Here is a 27,734-nt window from a genome sequence, read left to right as displayed (position 1 = left end):
CACACAAAGAAATATTGTTGTGGGTGGGGAATTTTCCATTAGTATTCATTTTGAAGCTTCACAAACTTTCAAAATTATTTTCAATTTTTAGCTATGTATAAGCAACAACCTTAGGTTGAAAATTCATTTTGGAGTTTAGTTGCCCTTTAAGTTACGTGACGCAAACTCACATGCTCATCAACTCACCAACACAAGGTCACACCTCCGGGGAAATACTTTAAGTGGCTACTTAACAAATATCTGTCACCTATTGTATAAGAGAGTAAATATAATAGTTCAAAGGCCTAGTGGTGTTACGATAACTTTATTGTTTACACCGTTAACATTTATTCTCCCAGAGGTGCCAGAAGGTCCTGTCATCTCCTATCCAGCATAGTCCCAGGACTGGATGTTTGAACTCCCTCCAAAACAATCATTTGAAAAAGGAAGGGGAGGGGGGGGGCAGCAATAACAGAAAATAAGGGCAGCAATCTTTTATCAAAGTGGGTCTCCACATTTCTGGAATGGGAATGCTCTTTGACATAATGTGATCCAGCTTTTGGGAAACAAGTGGAAAATGACTGCGGGCGAAACAACTAATGAAGGTCTGGTGCTACACACATGTTTGCTACAGCTACCGAGAGAAGGGGGCGGGGGGCGGGGGGGGGGGGGGGGGGAGGTGCACGATGGAATGAGGGGGTGGGGTGGGGAATTATCAAGAGGCAAGGTCTACAGGCTTCTCACTGTGTGCTCTGTGACTGTGTGTCCATGTGTTGCTATAGTGAAAAGATCTGTAGACATATATGTATGTGTAAATCTATATGAGATATTTAACTGAACCATCCCACTATTTTTATACTCTTACTTGGTTCCCCATTTCGGATTGGTTTCAAAATCCAAAAAAATCTGCAACAATTATTCTATGAAAAAGCTATCATTTTGAGCCAGTCTCGAGAACAGAAGATTGGGTGTGCTATATTTTGACTGGAGTTGGTTGAATAAAATCACCGGAACGAGCCGGGTGGTTAAACGGAAATGCAATACCATCAAGATCCATAATAGCATCGGAGATCGGGGCTTGTGCTTCTGCATGGCACAAATAGGTAGTTCCTAAAACTAAAGAAAGAGTCCTGGACCTACCACCTAATTGTCCACAAAAATTAAATAGTCAAATATATTTGTTCAGAAATTGCAATCAAAAATGCTAAACTACAGGATATTTCCAGACCTTTATTTTGAAAGTCCGGACTTGCTACCGGAAGAGAGTTTTGTGACGCTAGGCTCTCACGGAAAAGGCAAAACATGTCGAATAGAGTGTTCTTAGATTGTGGTTTTTTATTAAGTAATACAAAACGCATGCAAAAACTGTTTTCTCAGTAAAGGATAACTAGCCAGGTCGTCGATATCAGTCGAAATAATAGCTAACTTGACTTCGGTAGCGTGTCCAACCTTCACTAACTAACGGTGCCCAACAGTCTTGACAGTTGTCTGACAATTCCAGATAAGTATTATCTCCCGAGCATAGCGAACTGGGCGCTTTCTTGACTTTTCTGTGCGGCAAGAGAGGGCTGTGCATTACTCGGGACCTGCAGCATGCCTTTTCTCCATGGCTTTCGAAGGATCATTTATGAGTACCAGCCACTGGTGGACGCTGTGCTGTGTATTGTGGGTTTGGAAGAAGGAGCCAGCGCTGTGGAGAGGTGTGTGTGGTAATGATGGTGTTTTCCTGTGACACATGTAGCTATTACTGTATAAGGTGACTTGAGGTTGTTGTTAGACCATCCATTGTTTCTCTTCAATAACATCCCGTTTCCCTCTCCCCTGACTCCCTTTAGCAGCCCAAAAAACGAGGATCGCCTGTGTGACTCGCTAGCGGTGCTTTTGGAGAAGGAGTCTCAGTCGGCGGTGTTTGAGGAAGGCATCAGCTATGCTCTGTTCAAGGTGTCGGAGAGAGGACTGGCTTGTGCCGCGGAAGTCTTGCTGCGCTACGGGGCCGACCTCAACTTTGAAGGTAACAACAACGGACGGTTGCCTGTTCGGCGTTTGACAGTGATCACGTGAGGTCGCGCTCAACTAACACAATGCTCACCCGCAGACCCCGTGTCCTACTACACGCCGCTGCACATCGCCGTGTTGAGAAACAGACCAAACATGGTGAGGATGCTGGTGCAACACGGGGCTGACGTTGACAAGAGAGATCGGGTAAGTTTAGTACATACAACTCTGAGCACCCGCATTGAAACCATATGCCCTTCAAGGGAAGCAGCGATATCCCTGCAGATCATCTCCTATTCTCGTCCTGTCTCATACAGATTCACGAGAGCAGTCCCCTGGATCTGGCCAGTGAGGAGTTGGAGAGACTGGCCTGTATGCACATGCTGCTGGACATGGGAGCAGATGTGAATGCCCGAGACAGGAATGGTGAGTCCTGATCATCTACATTTAGTCATTTAGCAGACGCTCTTATCCAGAGCGACTTACAGTAAGTACAGGGACATTCCCCCCCGAGGCAAGTAGGGTGAAGTGCCTTGCCCAGGGACACAACGTCATTTGTCACGGCCGGGAATCAAACCGGCAACCTTCTGATTGGTAGCCCAATTCCCTAACCCTCAGCCATATGACCCCCCCTACCATCTACCTACTAGTCTTAAGTGAGAAGGAGAAACAGTGTTTTGTAGCCGGATCTTTCCTTCTTCCTGTTCTCAAAGGGAAGACGGCTCTGCTCCACGCCCTGGCCAGCAGTGATGGACTCACCGTCCGTAACGCCGACAACATACAGCTCCTCCTTCAGAAAGGTGCGTTTCAGAACAGCCTAGCTGTGTTTTTACAAAAGCAACAGTGTTTTCTGCTTCCTGTAGTGTTGGGACAATCACAATCCACTAACCTAAACGACAACATTCAAAACCCCTTTGAGATTTGGAGTGCATGGAACCCAAATTTGCGTCTCTTGGCTGAGACGGTCTCCAAGCTCAAAGCCTGTTCTTCTCCGCCCCCCCCCCCCCCCTCCCCAGGTGCTGACGTGCACGCCGCCATGCTGGACGGGGAGACGGCCCTGTCCTCCTTGGTGTTCCTGGTGAAGGAGGCCCTGGAAGCCAGCACGGAGGACGCAGCCGAGATAGGCCGCTTCTGCCTGAGGGCCTCCAGGCTGCTGCTCTCCCACGGGGCCGACCCCAGCTGCTGCCTGGGGGCCCTGGATGAGGACGGAGAGCCCTCCCTGACCCAGACCAGCCTGGAGCACTTTGACCTGCTCTTCCCCCTGGCGGTTCTGCTGCTCCAGAGCGGCGCATCCTTCCACTGCCCGCGCCACGGCGCCGCCTGCTGGACAGGCTACAGCCTGGTCCTCCGGAGGCTCCACGCCTCTCTGGAGGGGTGCTCGGAGGCAGGCCAGGAAGCGGAGCTCCTGGAGCAGGCGGAGGTCTTGCTGGAGCTGGCCCGGGCGTCCTCCCCCAGACTGGTCCTCCCTGCCTGCCTGGAGCTTCCAGAGCCGGGGCAGGACCCCCACGCTGACAGCCTGCTGGACCTCCATGGGCGGGTGATGGAGCAGCAGGCCAGTCCTGCTCCCCTACGCGGCCTCTGCAGAGCCTATATCAGGGGACGCCTACAGCCCAGGGCCCTGGAGGAGAGGGTCGGGGCTTTGCCCCTGCCTGACAGGATGAAGGACTTCCTGCTTCCTAAACCCCCCCTCAGCTCCAGGTCTGGGTGGGACAGCTTCAAGCCCCACAGTGCCCTGCGGTGATGAAAACGTCCTTGTGTTTACACGAGCTGTATTAGCATCCGTTGTGCTAGCATTTGTCTGTCTGCTAGCATCTGGGCAGGGAAGGGAAGCTAACTGTGAGGCTGTTATCAGCAATGCTGTGGTTCGTCTTCTAGAAAACATCAGTTGTTGCCATTGAGGCCTTTTATTTCTTACATTTGAAAGTGCAATTGTGTGTTTGGTCTTTGCCAAAATGTATGTATATGTTTGCCTTAATGTACAAGATTGTTTCCCAGTGTAAACCGCCATACATTATTTTCTGTGACATTATCGAAAGTATCAATTCAATAAGATGCAATCTGTGTGTTTAGTAATTTAAAATCATGAATCTGAAGTATTTAAATTATTGTCACTAGAGGGCAGTGTTTCTCTGGTATTAAACACATCTGACACAACTTCCAACCAACCTCACATTCCTCATCCTCCCCGTCCCACTCAGCAATAACAGCCCATTTTGTTAGATTTCCGATGGGCTAAATTGATTTGATTTACTAAGCTTAATCTGAGAGAAATGTAGATTGTGGATGTTATATACACACACACGCTCCTCAGCTCTCTATGAGAGGTGCTGTCTTTTGATATAAGGAATGATAGTGGTGCAACACTGATAGCTAGTTTCAGGGGCGTATATGCTTGATTAAACGCTTTCTGAAAGATCTTCCCCCACACTTTTTATGAAGGGAAATGATATTCAATTGAAGTTATCCTCAATTATATATATATATTTTTTTTAAAGGTGTCGCACCCACATTTGAAAACCAATCTGTGCCCCTGGCTAGTTTCAATGTGCTGCACCATAATGACACTAATAGATGAGATATTACACAAATAATATCACTAACAAGGGTTTGCCTCAATCTTCATGCTTACGGAAGCACAATGAGAGTGAACACTCACAGAACAACATGTCCTGTCTACGGAATTTGGAGTTCTGCCATGAGCCCTGGACTTCCCCTGCTTGTAGGAACAGCACCAGTCTGAGCTCCCCCCCCCCCCCCCCCCCTCTTCCTGTGTTCCTGCCCAGGCCTGAAGCAGCGCCTACAGGTACTGAGGAAAGGAAACAGGAACAGTGTGGGGAAGGAATTGGGAGACCGGATACTTGTTTGAAAAAACAAAGTATGATTTGAACCACATTGATTCATCGTCTGTAAAATCCCCCCTGCATGTGGTTTGTAATAAAGATTGTTCTCGGTTTTCATATATATACAATATCCACATGGATCGCGGTAGAGTGTTGTAAAATCTACACGAAGGTCACCTTGGCGCAGTCAAAATGAAAAGCCTGGCGCAGTCAAAATGAAAAGCCTGGCTCGCAGTTACGTACGGTGGCCAGGAATTGATAGACGGATTGAGGATATCACCAAGACCTGTGCAGGATGCCACACTGTTCAGAATGTCCCCCACCGGCACCCTTACACCCGTGGGAGTGGCCATCAGCACCCTGGCTAAGAGTGCATATTGATTTTGCTGGGCCATTCATGAACTCCATGTTCTTAATAGCTGTGGACGCCCACTCACAATGGGCAGAGGGGGTATAAACGAAATTCACAACCTCGGAAAGGACTATTTCTGTACTTAGGACCATCTTTTCCAGAGGGTTAGGGTTACCTGAGCTAATTGTGAGCGATAATGGTCCACAGTTTACTTCAGACGAGTTTACACTCTTCATTTACATTTACATTACGTCATTTAGCAGACGCTCTTATCCAGAGCGACTTACAGTAAGTACAGGGACATTCCCCCCCGAGGCAAGTAGGGTGAAGTGCCTTGCCCGAGGACACAACGTCATTTGGCACGGCCGGGAATCGAACCGGCGACCTTCTGATTACTAGCCCGATCCCCTAACCGCTCAGCCACCTGACTCCCTACATTCTTCATGAAGATGAATGGCATCAAGCATGTCACGTCATCAAAGCCATGGGAAAGGAAAACGTCACCCTTCAACATAAAGTGGACAATTTTCTTTTTGTGTATCGGAACTCTGTCCATTCAACAACAAATCAAACTCCAGCAATGCTGTTTCTGAACAGGCCTTTGAGATCTCGCATTGACCTCCTAAAACCCAACTTGCGGAGGGAAGTGCAGGTGGCTGAGCGGTTAGGGAATCGGGCTAGTAATCTGAAGGTTGCCAGTTCAATTCCCGGCTGTGTCAATTGACGTTGTGTCCTTGGGCAAGGCAAGGACTGGGGACACACTGCAAAGGACAGTGTGTCCCCAGAGAAGACACCACAGGGTCCAAGGCGTTACCCAGAAAGAACCAGGGCACCACCTAAAAGACTGGAGTTGTAATGACATGTCTTATTTACAGGTGGCTGTAACAAAGTTATGGACTGTTCTTAAAAAAAAAGGTCCAATGCACCCACTGTGCAATTTCAAACAGGATCTGTAAAGCAGAATGTTTTGTTGTGTTTTTGCACATTTAATTGTGTAGTGTTAATCTAAAAAAGGAGGAGTGTAGTGTTTAATAAGAATCTATTTCTTTGTGTAAGCACTCCCCTATGTATTATTCTCCTATTGGTTATTCGCCATGCGCATGTATACATTGAGTGCAGAACCTCAAGTAAACCAAGTGATGTTTTCACGTGTAAACTTAACCTCCGAGTGAGCCTGATTATTTTATTAATAAGTAGTCGCATAGACACGACAAGCACTAGTAGACAACGTTTTCACTGTTGATACTAGACAAACAGAATGTTTTGTGCTAGTTTTATGACAAATTACCTACATTGTGCAGTTAACAGGTCTAAACGGACTTCCGGTGATTTATCTTGGATGTTTTACTGTAGTTCAGAGGGTTAATCAGTGGGACTGAAATATTTCACAGGTGCCGATGAGTCGTTTTTAAGTAGCTGTTCTCTCTCTCTCTTACCGCCCCTCTGTCTATTTTTCACTCTTTCACTTGTTTTTACAAAGATTTTAAACAGTTTGTAATTTTTGTTGTTCGTTTTTTCTTTTTTTTTGTGTGTGCAAAATACACGTTCTGAATGGACGTTTCAACGGGATAGTGCCGCTTCTCTCTTATTGGCCAATGAGTAATAGAAGGCGTGGCAACGAGAAATGGAGCGTATATAGTAGATACAAACCATATGTAGAGATTAGTGAATTCAAGCAAACGTTTTTTTTTTACGAGTGACTGGCGCTTTTTGATGCGTTAATAAAAAAATTCTCCCAATTTTTTTTTTACTCTTTAGTCGTTTGGGTCAGATTATTTGCTGATTTTCTTTGAGTCAAAAAATGCCGCCTTTTCCGTACAATCTTAGTTCATAGTGTAGGCTATAGAGTTAAGAGCACACGGACTTTTATGATGGAGTGTGCATTTAACGCACACAATCTAATCTCTATTTCTTTGAGAAAAATCCAGAACTTTAAAACACAGAGAGGTGGGATCAAACTCCACAGGAACCTACTGATAACGTGTGTTCTGAAGAACATAAGCCATTTTCACATGAGCGCGGATTGCTCTTCCATTTACAGTAGGCCTAAACAACATGAGGGCTTTAGACCCGTCTTTACTAATCAAGACTGTCTAAAAGACAGCGGGAACTCTGAGGATTTGACTGGTGAGTTGTATTGTAGATTCCGTGAGGATAATTCGGACACTGAACACCGCGCATCGCCTCTGCTGGACCGGCACCGTGTGGGGTTGCCCACTCGCAAAGGAACACCTCGCACCGTCTCCTCGCACAGAAACAGGTTTTTCGAAGGTTGTTTTTCAGACCCAAGCTCTCAGGACTTCGCTGATTGGAACACACAATCCAAGACTTTCTTGGACTTGGACACACAGATGCTGACTAGCGTGGGAGGCACCCACCTATATGCGTCACCGGATCCGTATGACCAGAGCGCGCGATGTTACGAGACAAAAAAGCGGAAAACCGACTCTAATTGTTATATGACTGATAAAGAACATTTATTAGACTTTGTCTCTATCATGTCACATAAAAGGAACTAAATCTGAACCTGGATTCTAAACACTCGGGAATAACAAAGTAAACCTTATTAACGTGGTGTGTTCGGGATTGGAGGAGTTTATGAACTATCTGACAGTCACAGATCATTTAGACCTGATAAATAGGCCTCCCGAACAACTGTTATCTGGACAAGCGCATGCACTAGACTAATTTACAATGTAGGCCTATATGACGTATTTGTTTATCCTGGATATAATCATATGGTTTCATAAATCGTAAAATATTGAACTACTTTGAGATTGTGAGGATTTTAGTTTCAGAACGAGCTCCATCGTGTGGTTGAACAAAATCCTACTAAACGTAACCGGAGGGGGGCGGAGACGCGCGCGCGTCCAAAAACAAGACGAGAGTGTGAAGACTCCTGTGATCGCCCTTGAAGCATGAAATGACAGCTCGTGGGGGTTGGTTACTATATTCTTTCTACAATCGAACTCTCGTGAATATTTAACAAAAAGATGCTGTATCTTCTCGTGAGAAACGTGGTAAGTCCAAAGGATTTTTTAGAGGTCTGGGTTTTTCCTGCCACACAGGCTAATTCAAAGAGGAACGCTGACTATCAGCGCAGATACACGGGTGGGGCAAATACGACAACAGTTACCTAATGTTTGTCAAATCCGAATCGGTGTTAGTTTGTTTGTATTCAATCCAAGGGTGCATGCTGCTGTGTGTCACTAACCCGACGACCTGTCAGTGGCGTAGTAGCCCCCCAAAGCCCGCAGGAACAAATGTTCAAACAGCGCACAGCAGGCCTGCTAACCATAGTGGCTGTTTTGGTTTCAAACTACTCACAGGGAACGTCACTTCCTACTCACGGACCCAGACAGAGATACATCTGGATCATATTCCACATAACGAAACATTCACACAAATATAATCTAGAGTATTTATATACAATTTACATGAAATAATGATTGACAGTGTTAGGGTTTCTGTGGCAACGTCCTAATGATGGGTTGACAGCTGAGCCTGGTAGGTAAGCTGTAAATAAGATCTGTGCTTGCCATTCAGCATCGTCATAGTTGTATATTCCAGATGGATCATCATCTTACATGGACTGCTAGGTACTGCTATGGGGGGTCAGATGGCTGAGCGGTTAGGGAATCGGGCTAGTAATCAGTGCCAAATGACGTTGTGTCATTGGGCAAGGCACTTAACCCTACTTGCCTTAGGGGGAATGTCCCTGTACTTACTGTAAGTCGCTCTGTATAAGTGCTAAATGACTAAATGTAAATGTACTTGAAACCTAAATGTTATACCACATCGGAAAACGACTGCATGTATGTTTTCCAGCTGAGGCCGGGCGTCGTGAACCCGACTCATCTGGCGAAGAGCGCGTCGGTGACGAAGGTCACCAAGAGATCGATGGTGCACCAGGAGGGGCTCCCCAAGCTCCCCGTTCCCCCGCTGAAGCAGACCTGCGAGGGCTACCTAGCCATGCTGCAGCCCATCGTCAGCGAGGAGGAGCTGGAACATACCCGGCAGCTCGTCACAGAGTTTGTCAGCCCCGGAGGCGTGGGGGACAGGCTGCAGAGGAGCCTGGAGCGCAGGGCTCGGAAGGTGGATAACTGGGTACGTGGCTGAGCGTGAGCGCTTCTGTTGTTGTGGATAACTGGGTATGCAGTGGGCCTGGGCTCTTGTGAGATGGACAGCTGTTGTTACAAAGCTGGAATGACCCTGTCTACATTTACGTTTAGTAATTTAGCAGACGCTCTTATCCAGAGCGACTTACAGTAAGTACAGGAACATTCTCCCCGAGGCAAGTAGGGTGAAGTGCCTTGCCCAAGGACACAACGTCATTTTGCACGGCTGGGAATCGAACCAACAACCTTCTGATTAATAGCCCGACTCCCTAACCACTCAGCCATCTGACCCCCCAGAGCAGTACCTATGGGGGGTCAGATGACCCCCTGTCTATAACAGTGTAAAGAGCTGGAAGCATAATAGACACCTTGTAGGGATCCAGGAGATGCAGAGATGGAGATATGGATGTACAGTGGTTTACATGCAGTCTTCCTTATAGGTTCCCACTAGCAGATAGAAGTTTTCTAAAGAAATACATGTTTTTCGAGGAATCATAACAGAAACATTTACATGTTTTGGTACATAAATAGTTTATGAATTTTGAGAGTAATGAGATTTTGTTGCCGGATCTCTGTGTGTTTGTTCAGCTCTCTGAATGGTGGATGCAGTCGACCTACCTGGACTGCCGTATGCCTGTACCCGTCTACACCAGTCCAGGGGTCATCCTCCCCCGCATGCACTTCCAGGACCGTCAAGGACAGATGAGGTAGGCAGCCAGGGGCCGAGCATACCTCAGGTTAGGGTCAGGGTGGGTCTCACCTTAGGCTTAAGGGTCAGGGTTGGATAGAACTCCTCAGTCTGTCCTATAAAACCCTGCATTGACAAAACCCTGCGGTTTCAGACAACCACGCAGTGGTTACAAAACGCAACAACAAAAAACACTCGCAAATGTTGTGTTTCTCGCTCAGAAGTGACTTACTGAGTTTGTTATGCCCTTAAGTACACCAGCATGCTGGTCACCCTGTGGCTGACCTGACTGTGAGCTTGGGTTTCACACTGACCTTTACACACACATGCTGACTATTTTGAGCTGGCTGCCCACTCCATGGCTCAGTTTTTTTGAAGCTGTGACCGATGGAGTACGCAGCATTGTACCCGACACCACACAGACAAGACACCCCCCTCCATTACACCACAGGGCCTACCCCTGTCTGATAATAAAGTAGAATGTCTTGTTTGTTGGTGACACACTTAACACTATTCTGTTATTCCAGCCGGTACAATTCATGTTGCTTTGTCATCGACTGGGTGGCTCATTTCAAGGGCTATTGATGAGGATTGTCAAAGGAATCATTAGTGATCTATTAATATCTTCCCTTCAGGTTTGCTGCTAAATTGATTGCTGGTGTTTTGGATTTCAAGCAGCTGATTGACAGGTGAGCATGACGGAGAGGTTGTAGCTCACGTTACATTTGACCCTGCATGATCTACTGCAATCTACACAACTCCAACACAAGTGACAAACAGAATGAGTGACAACATGACCTTGCAGATCATATTTAAGTTCATACTTTAAATGATCATAATCAAGTCATAATTCTCAAATGACGCAATGAGACAGTATTTTTAACGAACGAATAAATGTGTATATACAGTTAGGTCCATAAATATTTGGACATTGACACCATTTTCATCATTTTGGCTCTGTATACCACCACAATGGATTTGAAATGAAACAATCAAGATGTGCTTTAAGTGCAGACTTTCAGCTTTAATTTCAGGGTATTTACATCCAAATCAGGTGAACGGTGTAGGAATTACAATACATTTTATATGTGGCCCCCCCCTTTTTAAGGGACCAAAAGTAATTGGACAATTGGCTGCTCAGCTGTTCCATGGCCAGGTGTATGTTATTCCCTCATGGGAGTTCGTTATTTCATTGACAAGGAGCAGATAAAAGGTCTAGAGTTCATTTCAAGTATGGTATTTGTGTTTGGAATCTGTTGCTGTCAACTCTCAATATGAAGTCCAAAGAGCTGTCACCATCAGTGAAGCAAGCCATCGTTAGGCTGAAAAATCAAAACAAACCTATCAGAGAGATAGCAAAAACATTAGGTGTGGCTCAATCAACTGTTTGGTACATTCTTAAAAAGAAAGAACGCACTGGTGAGCTCAGCAACACCAAAAGACCCGGAAGACCACAGAAAACAACTGTGGTGGATGACAGAAGAATTCTTTCCCTGGTGAAGAAAAACCCCTTCACAACAGTTGGCCAGATCAAGAACACTCTCCAGGAGGTAGGCGTATCTGTGTCAAAGTCAAAAATTAAGAGAAGACTTCACCAGAGTAAATACAGAGGGTTCACCACAAGATGTAAACCATTGGTGAGTCTCAAAAACAGGAAGACCAGATTAGAGTTTGCCAAAAAACATCTAAAAGAGCCTGTACAGTTCTGGAACAACCAGGAACAGTTCTGGAACTGATCACCAGGGACGAAACCCAGCGTCTGGTGATGTCTATGGGTTCCAGACTTCAGGCTGTCATTGACTGCAAAGGATTTGCAACCAAGTATTAAAAGTGACAATTAGATTTATGATTATGTTAGTTTGTCCAATTATTTTTGGTCCCTTAAAAAGGGGGGGGGCCACATATAAAATGTGTTGTAATTCCTACACCGTTCACCTGATTTGGATGTAAATACCCTGAAATTAAAGCTGAAAGTCTGCACTTAAAGCACATCTTGATTGTTTCATTTCAAATCCATTGTGGTGGTATACAGAGCCAAAATGATGAAAATTGTGTCAATGTCCAAATATTTATGGACCTAACTGTATGGTATATACTGTATAAATATGTCCTGAGGTGGAAAGCCAGTGACTCAAGTGTTAATAGAGTGTATTGTTTCCAGCGACACCCTGCCCATAGAGTACCTGGGTGGGAAGCCTCTGTGTATGGACCAGTACTACCAGGTCCTGTCTTCCTGTCGCATACCCGGACCAAAGAGAGACACGGTGGTCAACCACACCCTCGGGACCACTCCCCCGACACACATCACCGTGGTGCACAACTTCCAGGTACACCAGAGGGCGCTGTTGCTCCGCCGTGGCCCTGACAGAGCCTCGGCCTGGATCACGTTTACCTTTCACATTGTGTTTATCAAGCAGACTCTTGTATCCAAGGCGGCTCTCTCTCTTTCTCCCTCTCTCTCTCTCTCTCTCTCTCTCTCCCTCTCTTTCTCTCCATCTCTCTCTTTCTCCCTCTCTCTCCTTCTCTCTCTCTATCCCTCTTTCTCTCCCCCTCTCTCTTTCTCCCTCTCTCTTTCTCCCTCTCTCTCCCTCTCTCTCTCCCTCTCTCTCTCTCTCTCTCTCTCTCTCTTCTCAGTTCTTCATCCTGGACGTGTACAACAGTGATGGCACCCCGCTGACCGTGGACCAGATCTACATGCAGCTGGAGAAGATCTGGAACTCTTCCCTGCAGACCAACAAGGAGCCCATCGGCATCCTGACCTCCCAGCACCGCAACACCTGGGGCAAGGCCTACAACAACCTCATCAAGGGTACGCAGGCTGGGCCAGGACAGGACAGGACAGGGGAGGGGAGGACAGGACAGGACAGGGGAGGACAGGACAGGACAGGACAGGGGAGGACAGGACAGGGGAGGACAGGACAGGACAGGACAGGGGAGGACAGGGGAGGACAGGACAGGGGAGGACAGACCAGGGGAGGACAGGACAGGGGAGGACAGACCAGGGGAGGACAGGGGAGGACAGACCAGGACAGGACAGGGGAGGACAGACCAGGACAGGACAGGGGAGGACAGACCAGGACAGGACAGGGGAGGACAGGGGAGGACAGACCAGGGGAGGACAGACCAGGACAGGACAGGACAGGACAGACCAGGGGAGGACAGGGGAGGACAGGGGAGGACAGACCAGGGGAGGACAGTGGAGGACAGACCAGGACAGGACAGGACAGGACAGGGGAGGACAGACCAGGGGAGGACAGTGGAGGACAGACCAGGACAGGGGAGGACAGGACAGTTAAGACTAGGGGGGAAGAGAATAAAAGGGTCTGTTATCATGCTAGCAATCCAGCTCGTAGAACGAATTCTATAACCATCCACGAGAAACGGAACATAAAGCCATAAATCACCAATGAGGAGCCACTGCTCGATAACGTATTTTATTCACGTTTTTATTTCGGAGAAATATTCGCATCACATCCGTCTGCCCCCCCCCCCCCCCCCCCCCACACACAGACAAGACGAACAAGGAGTCTGTGCGAGCCATCCAGAAGAGCATCTTCACCGTGTGTCTGGACGCTCCCATGCCCCGCGTGTCCGACGAGATGTACCAGAGCCGCGTGGCGGCCCAGATGCTGCACGGCGGGGGCAGTCGCTGGAACAGCGGGAACCGCTGGTTTGACAAGACTCTGCAGGTGATCCGAAACTATCTCCCCCGACCACAGACCGTCTTCTGGAGGCTTCTAGAATCGTTTTCATGTCCAGTGTGGATCTTGTCGCTTTTAACGACGATGGAATTGACGCTGAGTTCTGCCCCTCTCCCTCCACAGTTTATCATTGGTGAAGATGGGTCATGTGGTCTGACGTATGAACACGCCCCCGCTGAGGGTCCGCCAATCGTATTCCTGATCGACCATGTGGTGGGATACATGTAAGGCCGATGGCCCCTCCCCCTCATTGAACACTTTTTATACCAGGCCAGTGCTATATTTCAGAAAGTACATCCCTTCTCTCACACCTGGTCTGTGTGTGCGTGTGCGTATGTGTGTGTGTGTGTGTGTCCAGGAGGAGGTCAGAGATGGTCCGCTCCCCCATGGTTCCTCTTCACATGCCTCAGAAGCTCCGCTTCAACATCACTCCAGAGGTCAAGAAGGATATCGAGAACGCCAAGCAGAACATGAACATGTATGTACACGCTTCCGTGGTCCGCCACAGATTCTGTTTCGTCTGTCCATACAGACTTGTGTGTTCAGCACCACAGTTCCTACGGTGTGTCCAGACTTGTATTCACAGCACAGGTTCTGTTCTTACTCGGTGTGTTTCTTGCCTCGTCAGGATGGTGCACGACCTTGACGTCAGAGTGCTGTTGTTTTCCCACTTCGGGATAAACGTTCCCAAGCAGCACAAGCTCAGCCCTGACGCGTTTGTGCAGATGGCCCTCCAGCTCGCCTACTACAGGTGCGTTGGGTCTCACCCCCGCACGCGGTCACCCCCGCACCCACAGCCACACATCCACGGTAACTCGCGGCACAGAACGACTATTTTCTTTTTTCTTTTCAGAATGTATCAGCTCTGCTGCTCCACCTACGAGACGTCATCCCTGCGCATGTTCAAACTGGGGAGGACCGAAACCATACGGTCCACCACTACAGAGTCTTCCAAGTTTGTCCAGGCCATGGATGACGCGGGAACCTCGGTCAGTCCTCCTCAACACTCGGTTACGGTAAACGTTCACGCGGCTGTGACTGTGTGCTAACGTGCTTCTTCTATATATGCCACCAGAACACGGAGAAGGTTGCTCTGTTAACAAAGGCAATTCAACTCCACCGAGATAACACGAGAAAGGTAAATATCATTCATGTCATTCAAATTCAAGTTCAAGAAATGTTCAGTTTTTTTCATGTCAATCTTTCAAACTGTTGTCTTGTAATCTTTTTTTTCTTATTCTTAATTTTTTAAGAATGTTAATTCAATAAACAGGATTAAAATGATTTGTGTAGAAAAGAAGATAAATAATTTAGGTTAAACTGATTGGAAACAGTCAAGAGGAGCAAACATTCTACTGGTCACCACGGATACTGGTTTCAAACGGCAAATAAACACAAAACTTTCTTGTGTAGGCGATTTATGGCCAGGCCATAGACAGACACCTACTGGGTCTCAAGATGCAGGGAATTACAGAACTGACCTCCATGCCAGACATATTCATGGACACCTCCTATGCTGTTGCCATGCACTACCATCTCTTCACCAGCCAGGTAAGCAGGACTGGGATGCAGAACCAACAGATCCTCTCCCGGGATGCATCTAGTCATTTAGCAGACGCTCTTATCCAGAGCAACTTACAGTAAGTACAGGGACATTCTCCCCGAGGCAAGTAGGGTGAAGTGCCTTGCCCAAGGACACAACGTCATTTGGCATGGCCGGGAATTGAACCAACAACCTACTGATTAGTAGCCCGACTCCCTAACCGCTCAGCCATCTGACCCCCTGCATGAAGATGTGAAATCAGGGAATGCCCGAGTCTTCAGCTTAGAGTCCATGACCTCACCCTACTTTAATCCCCAGGTTGGCGCCAAGACGGATTGCGTCATGTGCTTCGGCCCCACGGTTCCCGACGGATACGGCGTGTGTTACAACCCCATGGAGGAGCACATCAACATCGCCATCACAGCCTTCAACAGCTGCGAGGAGACCAACGCCGCCAAGTTCTCCAGAGCCGTGGAGACGGCCCTGCTGGACATGCAGGCCCTGCTGGAGCAGACAGCCCTGGCCGGCCGGTGAGGCTGCCGTGGGCCCTGCCGGAGAAGCTCGCCTCTAGGGGGCGCTGGTGCGACGAGCACCTTGGAACCGTGTGTCGCTGTCGACGGGTGGTGATGAGACACGGCCGTACATGGTAGGAGAGGGGAGAGGGGGAGAAGCACTGAGCAGGAGACAGAGCCAGGAAGAACAGCTTCCAGATGTTGGGCTGAGTCCTCGGTGCTCAGGAACGTGTCGTGTATCAAAGCTTCAGCACCATACCTCGACTTTCACGGTTAGAAACACGTTGTCTATTCACAGAAGGAGGCCTTATATACAAATGTGTTTAGTCCAAATGTTTAAAGATTATATGGCGTTGTCCAGTTTTTTTCAGAGTTGGATATAAAGAATACAGATGTGTTTTTTGTGTGTTTTTAGGAATTAGTTTTCAGCAAATAAGCTATGTCTGGGAGAGCAAAACCTAACAACATGTGCCTTTACGTCCCACAAAATGTAAACAAAATAGGAACATAAACGTTCATAAACATTTTTTTTCAATACTGAAAGGATGAAGGCAGCAGAACATTTTGTAAATAGAATAATCCTCTTAACATGTTATAAAAACGGACAGCGTTGATTAAAGCGAAGCAAACAATGTTTCTCAAATGAACTCTCAAGTTGTGTACTTTTAAATAGTGTATGGTAGAACACAGGAGAGAAGTCAGGGCCGAACAAAGGAATATTCAGCCTTGAAGCTCCCGGTGGTGTATAGGTAAGCTCCGTGGAATTCAATTTCTGCCATGCTCCCTGACGACAGCCAGAGGAAGGGCTGATGTCCTTTAAACACATTGGTCTTCAAAACATCCACGTCCCGTATCTAGGTTACGGCACAAAACAGAAACTATTATGATACAAAGACTTGTCACTGTCACAGTACCCCACTCCTGTATGTCACTGCAGTGTTAACTGTGTTGAAGGAATCCACACAAACATGTAGATGTTGTGTAGAATGTATTCATTTAGCAGACACTGTTGTCCTAGGCAACGTAGAGAGGGGAATTCGAACCTGGGACACTCCGCAGTCAAATGCCCTACAGCTCTGAGCTACACCTGCCGAGACAGGCTCCTACAGTCTCACCATGATGTATGTGTCCTGGGTGGAGGAGGCATTCACCACAGGCTCTAAGCTCTGGGCTTGGATCCGGATCTTCACAGAGGGGGGGGCGTTGATGAGGACCCTGCAGGTGTGACTGTCTGAGACGGATGTCATTGTTGGGTTCTCGATGACCCCGCTGGGACCAAACAGCTGGGTGTCACACGTTTCTGGAGCAGAGGATGAGAGGTTGCATGGGCTCAAAGTCACGTCAAGAGGATTGTAAATGCTGGTATCACGGTCAACACAAAGTACCAGTCCACAAATGTAAATCACTTGCCACAAATATAACTTCCACGATCCAACCAAATGTGATTGGCTATCCACAAACCAACACGTTTCGATTTTGCCTTTGTAAACCGACACACTGCATTCCAAAAAATCTGCATATTTGCAAGTCATTTTGTGTGTGTGTGTGGGGGGGGGGGGCGTCTTACCCTGATGCAGAGACCTTTTGCTGTTCTTCTGACTGCTGTAGGTGAGCAACACGCCGTTGCCGGGGGTTACGAGGTTCTGCCTCACCAGCAGGACGTTGGTGCGGGTCGTGAGCACGGTACCCGCCATCGGCCCGCACTTCCTGTTCAGCGCCAGCCTGTCGTAGAATGTCACGTATTCCTCTACGGACACACACACAGACACGGGTAGTAAGGTACAAACCATCACGAGTCGATCCTAGACGAGTGTCCTTGTGTTTTAGTCACTTTTCTTGCAGTTCAGGGCGCTGGATTCCACTTTGATGTGAATGAGCTCGCCCAACGGGCGTCCTATGGAGAGGATGCACCGACCCGTCTCCTGCCTCAGGTCCACGGTACCCGAGTCCTGCAGCAGCAACCGACCACACACACCTGGACGGCACGACACAGTGTGGGATCAGCAGAACATCACAGAATTGATATTATCATGACTTCAGGGGGATCTTTCCTCAGGGGCCCCGCTCGGTCTAGCACGGAGGAGGGAGGGAGGGAGACGGCTCGGCCACCTAACTGGTTTTGGGGGTGGAGGAGGGGGCGGAGGAGGGCGTGTGAGGGAGGGTCGTCTCTGAGGGGTGAAGCGGGAGGGGGGTGGTGGCGGGGTCCCGGGGTGTCTCTGTCGGGTCCAGCGGGGGCAGGAAAGGCCTTTCCTGAGGAGCAGCGACCTCCGACCTTTTCTTCGGAGCAGCTGATTGGCTGGTCATCGGCGGTGGCGGGCTGGTGGCGAGGGGGAGGTGGGTGGGGCGCTGGGGGTCCCGGCAGTCTGCCAAGCGGCAGGCCTGGATGGTGATGGGCTTGGGCCTGTGCATGCACAGCATGGGGTTGAGGGGCTGGGCGGTGGACGGGCCCATGCACCACACCGCTCTGGACTGGACCCCATAGCCACAGGACACAGAACACTGAAGAAGAACACAGAAGTTTGCGTCATATTGTAGTGTAGATGTTATTGTTGCACTGTAGTGGATATATTATCATTTGTGGAACTGTGCCTGATAGCAGAATTGTTGCACCTCTGCTCCTTGATTTTCTGCTTTGCTTTCTACATGCACTCGATCTACTAAATTAGCTAAATGTTATGTATAGATCATTTCTAGCTTCCTAGGTTGTTGACCCGTGGCTGAGTGGTCAGTACCTGGCCCCAGGCCTTTGCCTCCCAGCTGAAGGTGCACAGCTGCAGCAGGCAGGGCACGGCTGTGGCTGGCTTCACCGTGGCAGCGCTGCACGCCTCCTCCGCCACCGGACCCTCCCTCCCCCGGGCGAACTGGACACAGGCCACGCTCCTCTGGGCCACGCCCAGACCGCAGGTCACCGAGCAGGCTCCCGTCTTCTGCACCCTCCACCTGCGGACTCGCACACATCCTCATGAGTCTCTCACGTTCTCTCCCGGGGTCTCGCGGGGGCGGGGCGGGGCAGTGTGGCGACGCTCACCGCGCAGGGCAGCTGTTGGTGTGGCAGGAGACCACAGCCGGGGGCTTGTGCGAGGCTCTGCACTCCGCGTCCTCCACGACCTCCTCCTCGCCCTCCTCCTCGCCCTGCCGAGAGCAGTACAGCACCCTGTTGGCGACCCCTCCGCCGCAGGTCACGCTGCACGCGCCCTCCTTATAGTGCCACCTGGAGGGGGGGGGGGGGGGGGGGGGGGAGGACATGGGCTGTAAGCGCCTGCCGGGGGTGAGAGTTACGGGGAGGAGCTGTCGTTCTCGCTGCAGGAGGGGCTCACGTGGGGGGGCAGGGGGAGGGGTTGCAGGCCTCGGAGCGCGGAGCCGGCTTGTTGGAGCTCTCACAGTGCATCTCTGGCGACGCTCGTCTGGTCTGGTGGTCCACGCAGAAGAACCACACCAGCAAGGTTCCTGCGGAGGTGTATTAGCAGAGGCGTGGTTAATCAGGAGCCGCGGGCATCGTCCTTCAGAAATCTTTACTCCCTCTTACCGTTGCCACAGGTCTTGGAGCACTGGCCAATGACAGGGCTCCAAACGTACACTGGGCGCGGAGGCCCAGAGCGGGGCGTCAAACCTGGCGTCTTCTTCAGCGCGAGGAGAGCCTGAGGGCGAGAGAGACGCCGCCCTGTTAGATAGTTCTCAGGTGTGTGTTGATGTGTGGTTTGCGTGCGCTCCTCAGGTACCTCTCCCTTAGACTCCCAGCCGACCGGACAGACGTCCACCACACAGGGCTCAGAGTCCGGCGGCCGGAGGTCCTCTGGACACAAGCTGGGGTCCACCTCCGAATCCCGACCACCTTCCGACCGCACGCAGGTCAGGGCACGCCTGGCCTCGCCTGGCCCACACACCGCCGAACATTCCCCGGGCTCTGCCGCGTGCCACCTGCCTCACAAACACACACGTACAGACCGGCACGCGTTCGTTTTCATTGGTCGACGGCGATTTGAACCGACAGTTGACAGACAACTGGCTGAGTTGGTGTACCTGGCTGGGCAGGGCTGGAGGTTGCAGCTGTCTGTAGTTGCTGGGGCTGAGTCAGGTGGACATTCTGAGGTGGGCACCTGGACCACTTCTCCCCCCTGCCTCTGGACACACCTCACAGGGCGCAGCGCCTCTCCTCCGCCACAGGGGGCGCTGCAGGGTCCAAACTCCCCCGCCTCCCATCTGGAAAGCAGCATCGCAAGAGGTGAAGGAGTCACATGAAGAGGATACAGCTGTGTTCAGGGCTGGAGGTGACATGTTTGTGTTGGAGGTGACATGTTTGTGTTCGGTGTTGAAGGTGACATATTTGTGTTGGAGGTGACATGTTTGTGTTCGGTGTTGAGAGGGAGTTGACCTGGAGGGGCAGGCTGGGAGGTGACAGGCTGTCTGTTGAGGCGGTGTGGGAGGAGCCTTCTCACAGAACCGTTCATCCAGATGCTCCTTGGTGTCTCCATCAACACAGACATACACATGTTTCTGCACTCCTACAGGAGTGGTAAAAACAAGCACGTTCACGTAAAAGGGAACATTTGCAAAGCGCTCGATGGATAACGAAAGCATGGATTCAACGTCCCCTGTGACCCCGGAGCTGCGTACCTGAGCTGCAGGTGACAGAGCAGGGTGTGGGGACAGAGGACCAGGAGCCTCTGGGCCCCTCAGCCGACCCTGCTTCATGTGGAGCACCAGGAGCGTAGTACCGGTAGGTGATGTTCGGGCTGGTCTGCCCTCCGTATTCTTTGCCGTACTTCCGATACACCTGCGGGAAGGAAGAGGAAATACTGGGGTGTTTCGGAAAGAATTCCTCTCCTTCCGAAGAGGTGAGTAGATGCAACAGTTGCATACGGAATGGTGTGTGGTTTACACCCAATTCTGTCTTGCGATGTGTTCTAACTGTCACCCTGGCCCCGCCTCCCCTCCCACCTGCACGTGTGTCTCCTCTCTTATTGGTCCAGGCACCTTCAGCTCCTCCATGTAAGGCAGGAGGTCAGAGGTCAGATAGATGCGGTACTCCAGGCGCTGGTCCTCCAAGATGGAGGGGTGAGTGATGTTCAGAGACATGATGCCGTGCCCTGACACCACGTACTGCCCTCCCACCAGCACCGCTGAGGAGGACCACACACACCAGGAGTTATCCACATGTTTTACTTGGTGTTTTTTTTAGAAACGATAGCTCACACAGGACTAGGATTGTTAATGAAGGAAGTAAAGTTTAAAAGCACGTATAGGGTTTAGGTTAGACTGCTAGGAAACGATGAAAAGTCTAAAACTATGCACGATTCAAGCATTATTTTCCCTGCAGTTGTCTTTACATCTCATGTATTCAACCTCGCCATCCTCAGAACATTATACCTCAGAGTACACACCACTCACCCATGTGAGTGAAGACTGGAGCCTCGTTCACGATGTGGACCTGGGTGGCGTTCATCGGCAGGGTCAAGAAAGTGGCGTACTCTGAGAAACAAGGAATCATGGGATTTCAGAACTTTGATTCAGACGGGAGGTAAACAGAGAGGGAGGGTCCTTCTTAAGGAGCAGGGTGGGTTCATGGTCAGGGTCAGGGTTAGCACGTTAGTTACCTCTGGCCTGGCCGCCGGTATATGACTGAGATACAAGGCTGCAGGATGAACCGTTTCCCCCACACTCTCCACACATGTCCTCCACCTTCCCAGAATGCAACACTCCGTCACAGCCAAACAGCTGAGGAGAAGAAGAGAGAGAAATGACTCACAGATAGCGTCATCATCTTTCTCATTACCGTCACCATCATCACTGTCATCATTACTATCATCAGAAGTATCATCATCATCATTATCATCATTATCATCACTTCTATCAACATCATTAACATCATCTCTATCACCCCCGTCCTGATCATCATCATTATCACCACCAGCAGCATCGTACATTTACATTACATTTAGTCATTTAGCAGACGCTCTTATACAGAGCGACTTACAGTAAGTACAGGGACATTCCCCAGAGGCAAGTAGGGTGAAGTGCCTTGCCCAAGGACACAACGTCATTTGGAACGGCCGGGAATCGAACTGGCAACTTTCATATTACTAGCCCGATTCCCTAACCGCTCAGCCACCTGACTCCCGTAATCATCCCCCTGATCCATGGCTGTCCGGTGGGCCTTCAGTACCTGGCACTTCCCCCTCAGACAGGCGGGCGTGGAGCCCAGAGGAGCGGGGCTGTCCGGTTCACACCGAGTCCCGTCCACAAACTGAGAACCACGGCTCACGAGGAAGTCTTCTCCCTCGGACTGACACATGTACTTGCACTGCTCATCTCCTGGTGGGGGACGGACACAGGAGCGTTAGAGACCTGGACGAACACCGCACCCCTCCACCCCTCCACCCCTCCAAGCCTCCACCCCTCCACCCCTTCACCCCTCCAAGCCTCCACCCCTTCACCCCTCCACCCCTCCAAGCCTCCACCCCTTCACCCCTCCACCCCTCCAAGCCTCCACCCCTTCACCCCTCCAAGCCTCCACTCCTCCACGCCTCCACCCCTCCACTCCTCCACTCCTCCAGTGCAGGGCAGCCTACCTGTGACAAAGCCCAGGGCGGGGATCCATGTGTAGAGGTTAGCAGTGCCAGGGGTCAGGGAGAGGGGCTGGGGGTCTGTCAGGGAACACTGTTCTGCCATCAAGTCCAGCTGACTCCTTTCACAGGCCTGCTTGCAAAGCATAACAGGAGGTAAACGTCCAGACTGTCTGTTTCTGAGGAGATGATTGGTGGGAGGGCAGTCGTGTTCGACCCAGGGAGTTTATTCATGCGCACACAGTTGGTGTTCCCAGTACACAGTACTGTACAGTTGTTACAGGACCTCGTCATGCCTAGAGGTCAGTGTATGTTTTTCCTAATTAAACATGACCTGTGGAGACACGGTACCTGCTGGTGACAAAGTCCGGCCTCTGTGTCTCTGCCCTCGCAATCCCTCCCTCTGAATGCAGGCCTGGAAACACAGAACGGAGTTTCCCAGAGAAGAGAATGCCAGATATTTACATTTAGTCATTTAGTCATTTAGCAGACACTCTTATCCAGAGCGACTTACAGTAAGTACAGTGACATTCCCCCCAAGGCAAGTAGGGTGAAGTGCCTTGCCCAAGGACACATCGCCATTTTCCACGGCCCGGAATCGAACCGGCAACCTTCTGATTAATAGCCAAATTCGCCAACTGCTCAGCCATCTGAGCCCCATATATTCATAACAGTGAGTCGGCGTTGCCGTCAGGGGTGCTGCCGACTCATCGGAGGTACCTGGGGTTGTTGCAGAGCCGGGTGCGGTGTTGGACGCCCCCTCCGCAGGTGCGAGAGCAGGAGGAGAGCTCTGACCAGCTGGACCAGGAGCCGTGGACCACCACGGAGGAGCCCAGGTTGTCCGGGGAGACGCAGAGTCCTTTCAGGCACCACTGGGGGAACAGGAAGTGGCGTGAGTCATGGCTTCCTGTGTGTCACACCTGCCTCAGGAACCAATGGAATCGGCTCCTGACCCGTCCACGAAGGCTCTCACACTACCTTGTACCTGATTGGGTGCACACTCCGTGCCGTCCAATAGGGGCACGAGTAGGCGTTTACACGAGCTCTTGTCTCCGGGGATCACGTGACAAGACAGAACTCGACACACCGGCTGACAGGAGGAGAGAGAAGGATCACCGGGCAAGCACAATGTATCCTTGTGCTCTGAAAGGGCTTGTATGCGGTGGCCATAGTTACATAAACACATATTTCTCACCAGGTCCGGGTTGGAGAAAGAACAGGCCGTGGCGGTGCTTCCGAAAGCAATCCGGCACTGGTCGTCCACCCCGTAGTAGAGGCCTGGCTTCCAGTCCTGCAGGGAGCCTTCCAGCACGGGCAGGTCTTTCACGCACTCCCCTTTCCCCTGCCTGGAAACAGCATAGCATGACCATCCCTCACACACGCTGCCTCTCTTTCGCAGCGCGAGGACGACGGATGGAATGGGAGATCACGGGGAACGCGACCCGGGCGCCGTGTGAGAGGGGTGCTGTGCGGGAGAGGGGTGGTGGGGGAGAGAGGGGGGAGAGAGAGGGAAGAGAGGGGGGAGAGAGAGGGGAGAGAGGGGGAGAGAGAGAGGGGAGAGAGGGGGGAGAGAGAGGGGAGAGAGAGGGCTGAACTACCTGAAGAATGTGTGAAGCTGCTCTCTGCTACAGGCCGACCAGGTGAGGTCCACACTGTTGTAGCCTCCATCGGACGCCATCATGAAGCCACTCCTCCCACAGCTGTTGTCCATCCCGTCGTGGTTGATGCCGAAGCTGAGGAAGAGGGTGATGAGGAGGAAGGTCACTGGAGGTTCCCCTGGCTTCTTGTTCAGAAGCTTTCCTCCGGAGCATCATACACTGGCAGGTTTGAACCTGCTAGAACTCGATTGGCAAATGCTCCACCACTGAACTATAGTCATCCCACTGAGCAACACCCAGAACTGAGCAGGCAGGGAGGAGGGGTTCCCATGGGAGGCCAATACCTGTGGCCTATCTCGTGGGCGATGGTGATGCCCAGGTCGAAGCCAGTGTCCTCTGTAATCACACAGTTCCAGTTGCTGGAGCAAGCTCCGCCCAGCTGGGCCACGCCCCTCACCTGCTTGTTCCCATTGGGCAGCACCAGGTCGAACCTTTATGGAGGAGCACAAGGATTTTCCATGAGTGTCACTCCACAGGTGCGCGTGAGGCAGGGGTCTAAGGGTATACGATCACCTTGTGATGTAGAGCAGGAGGTCTGCGTGTAAGGGATCTGTGTCGTTAGACGGGTTCACTCTGCGGCCCCACTCACACACACTCCTGAGGGACGAGGTGATGTTGGCGGACATTTGGATCTCTGGCTGGAGGGGAAAAACACGGAGGTGAGAGGAGGACAGGGGAGCACGGCGCAGAGAGAGGGATGTGTGTGTGTGTGTGTGAGAGAGAGAGAGAGAGAGAGAGAGAGAGAGAGAGAGAGAGAGAGAGAGAGAGAGAGAGAGAGAGAGAGAGAGAGAGAGAGAGAGAGAGAGAGAGAGAGAGAGAGAGAGAGAGAGAGAGAGAGAGAGAGAGAGAGAGAGAGAGAGAGAGAGAGAGAGAGAGAGAGAGAGAGAGAGAGAGAGAGAGAGAGAGGGGGGGAGAGGGAGGGGGGGGAGAGGGAGAGGGAGAGGGATGGAGAACGGCCAACCTCTGGCTCTGAGAGGATGATCATGCGGACCAGATGGACCCTCATATTAGCCCCCAGCGTCTTGTCTCTCAGAAGCTCTGATGCCTGCAGAGAAGCACAGGATAACCCTCAGATGAGCAACACACACACACACACACACACCCACAGACTCACACATACACACATACACACAAACACACACACACACAGACTCACACATACACATACACACACACAAACACACACACCCTCACACATGCATACTCACAATGTTGAGGTTGGTGAGGATGTATCTCTCTGTATCCTGTCTGTGGACCTGCTGTACTTCCGGACCCACCACCACCAGAAGCTCCAGGTGGGTCACATCAGGTACCACGGCAGACCGGCGCTCCCTCCTGCCCTCACCTGGCCTCACGGGACACAGCACAATCACATCAACAGACCGTGGGTCTGAAGCAACGCTGGGCAGAATAGGGAAAGGAGGTTCAAATCCCCCCCCCCCCCCGCTGTCATTTTGGATAAAAGCATCCGCGAAACAAACACATTATTGTTGCTAATAGTGTCGGGTAAAGGCACTGACTGTGAGCGTGTGTGGGGGTTAGAGGATGCCTGTGAGCCGCTGGAGCAGAGAGAGGCAGCAGGAACACCATGTGTGGGGCTCCTGTCCGGGCTGGGTCCTGTCCTGGATCCACTGTCAGGTGGACGTGTTTCTGGAGAACAGGCTGAATGTACAGCCCTTCTGTCCCCAAGGCAACCATGCCTCGCTGGAAAAGCAAACGCCAGTCAAATCAAATGAATCCGTCAGTGAGAAAGCGTGTTTGTGTGTTGAACTATAAACAAAACAACAACATTTGTCCTCTTGGAGAGTTACCATTTTCCCAAAGCAAATGGAGAGAAATCCCTTGGATGAGGGTGGATGTAGGACATGAGGGTACTGACAGCACGTGGCAGGCTCTGCGCCCACATCACCCAGAGTGGCACCGAGGACGCTCTCCGCTCCGGGGGGACAGGAGAGGCGCAGCTCTCCCTCTCTCATCCCCAGCAGGATGACCCTCCCCTGGGCTTCCAAGGAGCACTGCCAGGGCCCCGGGTGGAGCTCCACAGAGGGACAGGCAAGCGAGAGGAGCTGAAAGTCTGCCACTAGATGGAGACATTTCCTATTACTTTTTCAAGCGGCACATTTTCTGTGGCATCATTTATTCATGTGGAGGACGCAGTCTGGCCTCCACCCCTGTGTTTCCCCCCTCTGTACCTGAATCTGCGGAGGACGACCCAAAATAAAACACAGCGTCCCCTTGATCCAGCGAGCGCAGGAATCGCTGCAAAGGAAACGAAAGAACAGGGGTCGTGTTTAATGATCTTCCACAACACTGGGATAAGACTGGCCTGCAGCCTAGATTCTACAAGCCTGTACCATTCCACGTCAAGAAAGACAGATGGTTTAAAACGCGGTGGTTTCCATTTCACCCAGCTTTTAACACTGAGAGCCTGTGAAACACAGTTAGGCTCTCTGTGGGTGGAGATTCCAACAGGCCAAACAGTGTACAGTGTACGGTTTAGGAGGTCAACGTACTTTTCAGATGTCCCAAGCAGACTGACTACAGACCCGTCCCCCCCCTCTACCACCCCTGTTACTCCTACTGTACCTCCTCCGATGAAGATCTAATCAGCGTTGAGGAGTCTGGTATCAGGACCAGCAGAAGCAGCAGAACCGGTGAGGTAGTCATGTTTGTCATCTCTCTCCGTCCCGGAGCAGTCCAGGATTGTCCCGTTCACTCGGATAAGCTCCAGCCAAATGGGGAAGTGACGGGGATGTTTACTAAAAACAACCCACACAGGGGACAAAGTTGATCAATGACATAACTCATCTGTTGGTTTTTGCACTGTGGATGTTTGTAAAGTAGGGAAAAGCCCTCTGATTGGTCAATGAGCTTTGGGGATTATTTGCCATTGGATATCAGTGTTAGTGTCCTCCCTTCCTGTACGATAGCCCACTACAACACAGGATGTTCAGTCTCATTGCTTGGTTCATGTACTGTGTTATTTTCCCCAAACATTAGGACATGGAAATGTAATCAAATGGATTTTGCTGTACAGTGAAAATTTGGGAAAACCTTAAAAAAAATCTTCTTCTCTTGCACCGTATGTCGTCGTTTAATTTTCGTGTTCAATTATGTACACTGCTGACTGGTGCTGTGCACTGTGGGCAACATACATGCGCATTTCTGATCATTTTATCTGAACGCTTTTGTTTGTATGCTTGTCTCTCTCCATTTTTCTCTCTACCTTTCTCCCTCTCTCTCTCTTTCTCTCTCTCTCTGTCTCTTTCTCTCTCACTCACTTTCTCTCCCTCTCACTCTCTCTCCCACCCCCACCTCACTCCTCCATCTATTTGCCCCTCTCTCCCCCTCCTGAGGGGCTAGTTTATCTCCGTAAAGCTGGGATTCAAGCCCCATCTGCTGCTAGTCTGCTTCATAACTGGCTGATGTCAGTGGGTGCTAACAGCTGGGCATCCAAGGCATTAGACCAGCAGTGAGGTTTCACTGAAGCCCTCTGTCCCCCTGTTAGCACACGAGCAGGGCTGAGGTATGGAGAGAGATCTGCAGAGGAACGATTCCCTTCTCACGATGCCGTGAATTAAAGACACACATTTCCCCTACGACAGATACCCTGACTGTGTGCAAGGGGTTGTAAATGACCAGGTCAACTGAACTGTACTGGGGAGTCAGGTGGCTGAGCGGTTAGGGAATCGGGCTAGTAATCTGAAGGTGGCCGGTTCGATTCCTGGCTGTCCCAAATGACGTTGTGTCTTTGGGCAAGGCACATCACCCTACTTGCCTCGGGG

The 27,734-nt window shown here is 50.6% G+C and overlaps 3 protein-coding genes across 6 annotated transcripts; 2 read left to right on the top strand and 1 right to left on the bottom strand.

Moving 5' to 3' along the window:
* Positions 1–1,037: 1,037 nt before the first annotated feature.
* On the top strand, positions 1,038–4,767 carry asb6 (ankyrin repeat and SOCS box containing 6). 3 transcript variants are annotated; one of them, XM_062451872.1, is made up of 6 exons: positions 1,038–1,683; positions 1,818–1,990; positions 2,075–2,181; positions 2,292–2,400; positions 2,688–2,774; positions 2,991–4,767. In XM_062451872.1, exons 1-6 carry the CDS (start codon positions 1,586–1,588, stop codon positions 3,713–3,715), a joined length of 1,299 nt encoding a protein of 432 aa, XP_062307856.1. In that variant the 5' UTR covers positions 1,038–1,585; the 3' UTR covers positions 3,716–4,767. The 3 variants fall into 3 exon arrangements, with proteins under 3 accessions (XP_062307856.1, XP_062307855.1, XP_062307854.1); XM_062451871.1 differs by having other exon boundaries at positions 1,038–1,679; positions 2,991–4,766; XM_062451870.1 differs by having other exon boundaries at positions 1,040–1,679; positions 1,815–1,990; positions 2,991–4,764.
* Positions 4,768–7,021: 2,254 nt separating this feature from the next.
* Positions 7,022–16,125, top strand: zgc:154046 (Carnitine O-acetyltransferase-like). Of its 2 annotated transcripts, XM_062451827.1 has the most exons (14): positions 7,022–8,186; positions 8,995–9,273; positions 9,873–9,991; positions 10,608–10,661; positions 12,134–12,299; positions 12,607–12,781; positions 13,483–13,661; positions 13,797–13,897; positions 14,032–14,151; positions 14,302–14,424; positions 14,527–14,662; positions 14,749–14,811; positions 15,087–15,224; positions 15,535–16,125. In XM_062451827.1, the coding sequence occupies exons 1-14, from the start codon at positions 8,160–8,162 to the stop codon at positions 15,748–15,750; spliced, it is 1,896 nt and encodes a 631-aa protein (XP_062307811.1). In that variant the 5' UTR covers positions 7,022–8,159; the 3' UTR covers positions 15,751–16,125. The 2 variants fall into 2 exon arrangements, with proteins under 2 accessions (XP_062307811.1, XP_062307812.1); XM_062451828.1 differs by lacking the exons at positions 7,022–8,186; positions 8,995–9,273 and adding an exon at positions 9,312–9,317.
* Positions 16,107–26,738, bottom strand: adamts13 (ADAM metallopeptidase with thrombospondin type 1 motif, 13). The gene is made up of 31 exons (XM_062451789.1): positions 26,536–26,738; positions 26,142–26,208; positions 25,761–26,029; positions 25,470–25,653; positions 25,158–25,294; positions 24,911–24,994; positions 24,463–24,587; positions 24,234–24,380; positions 23,890–24,024; positions 23,487–23,637; positions 23,277–23,381; positions 23,012–23,163; positions 22,643–22,706; positions 22,298–22,424; positions 21,892–22,040; positions 21,323–21,443; positions 21,117–21,197; positions 20,667–20,848; positions 20,343–20,502; positions 20,101–20,230; positions 19,749–19,928; positions 19,448–19,646; positions 19,255–19,366; positions 19,046–19,175; positions 18,757–18,939; positions 18,461–18,668; positions 17,843–18,227; positions 17,560–17,703; positions 17,296–17,475; positions 16,844–17,028; positions 16,107–16,582 (listed from the first exon to the last, which is right to left on the bottom strand). Exons 1-31 carry the CDS (start codon positions 26,623–26,625, stop codon positions 16,427–16,429), a joined length of 4,722 nt encoding a protein of 1,573 aa, XP_062307773.1. The 5' UTR covers positions 26,626–26,738; the 3' UTR covers positions 16,107–16,426.
* Between the last annotated feature and the right edge of the window lie 996 nt (positions 26,739–27,734).

The sequence above is a fragment of the Osmerus eperlanus genome, chromosome 25 (genome assembly GCF_963692335.1).
Source record: "Osmerus eperlanus chromosome 25, fOsmEpe2.1, whole genome shotgun sequence".
Lineage (NCBI taxonomy): Eukaryota > Metazoa > Chordata > Actinopteri > Osmeriformes > Osmeridae > Osmerus > Osmerus eperlanus.
Note: the sequence above shows the minus strand (reverse complement) of the source record. Positions and strands in the feature narration are given on the sequence as shown.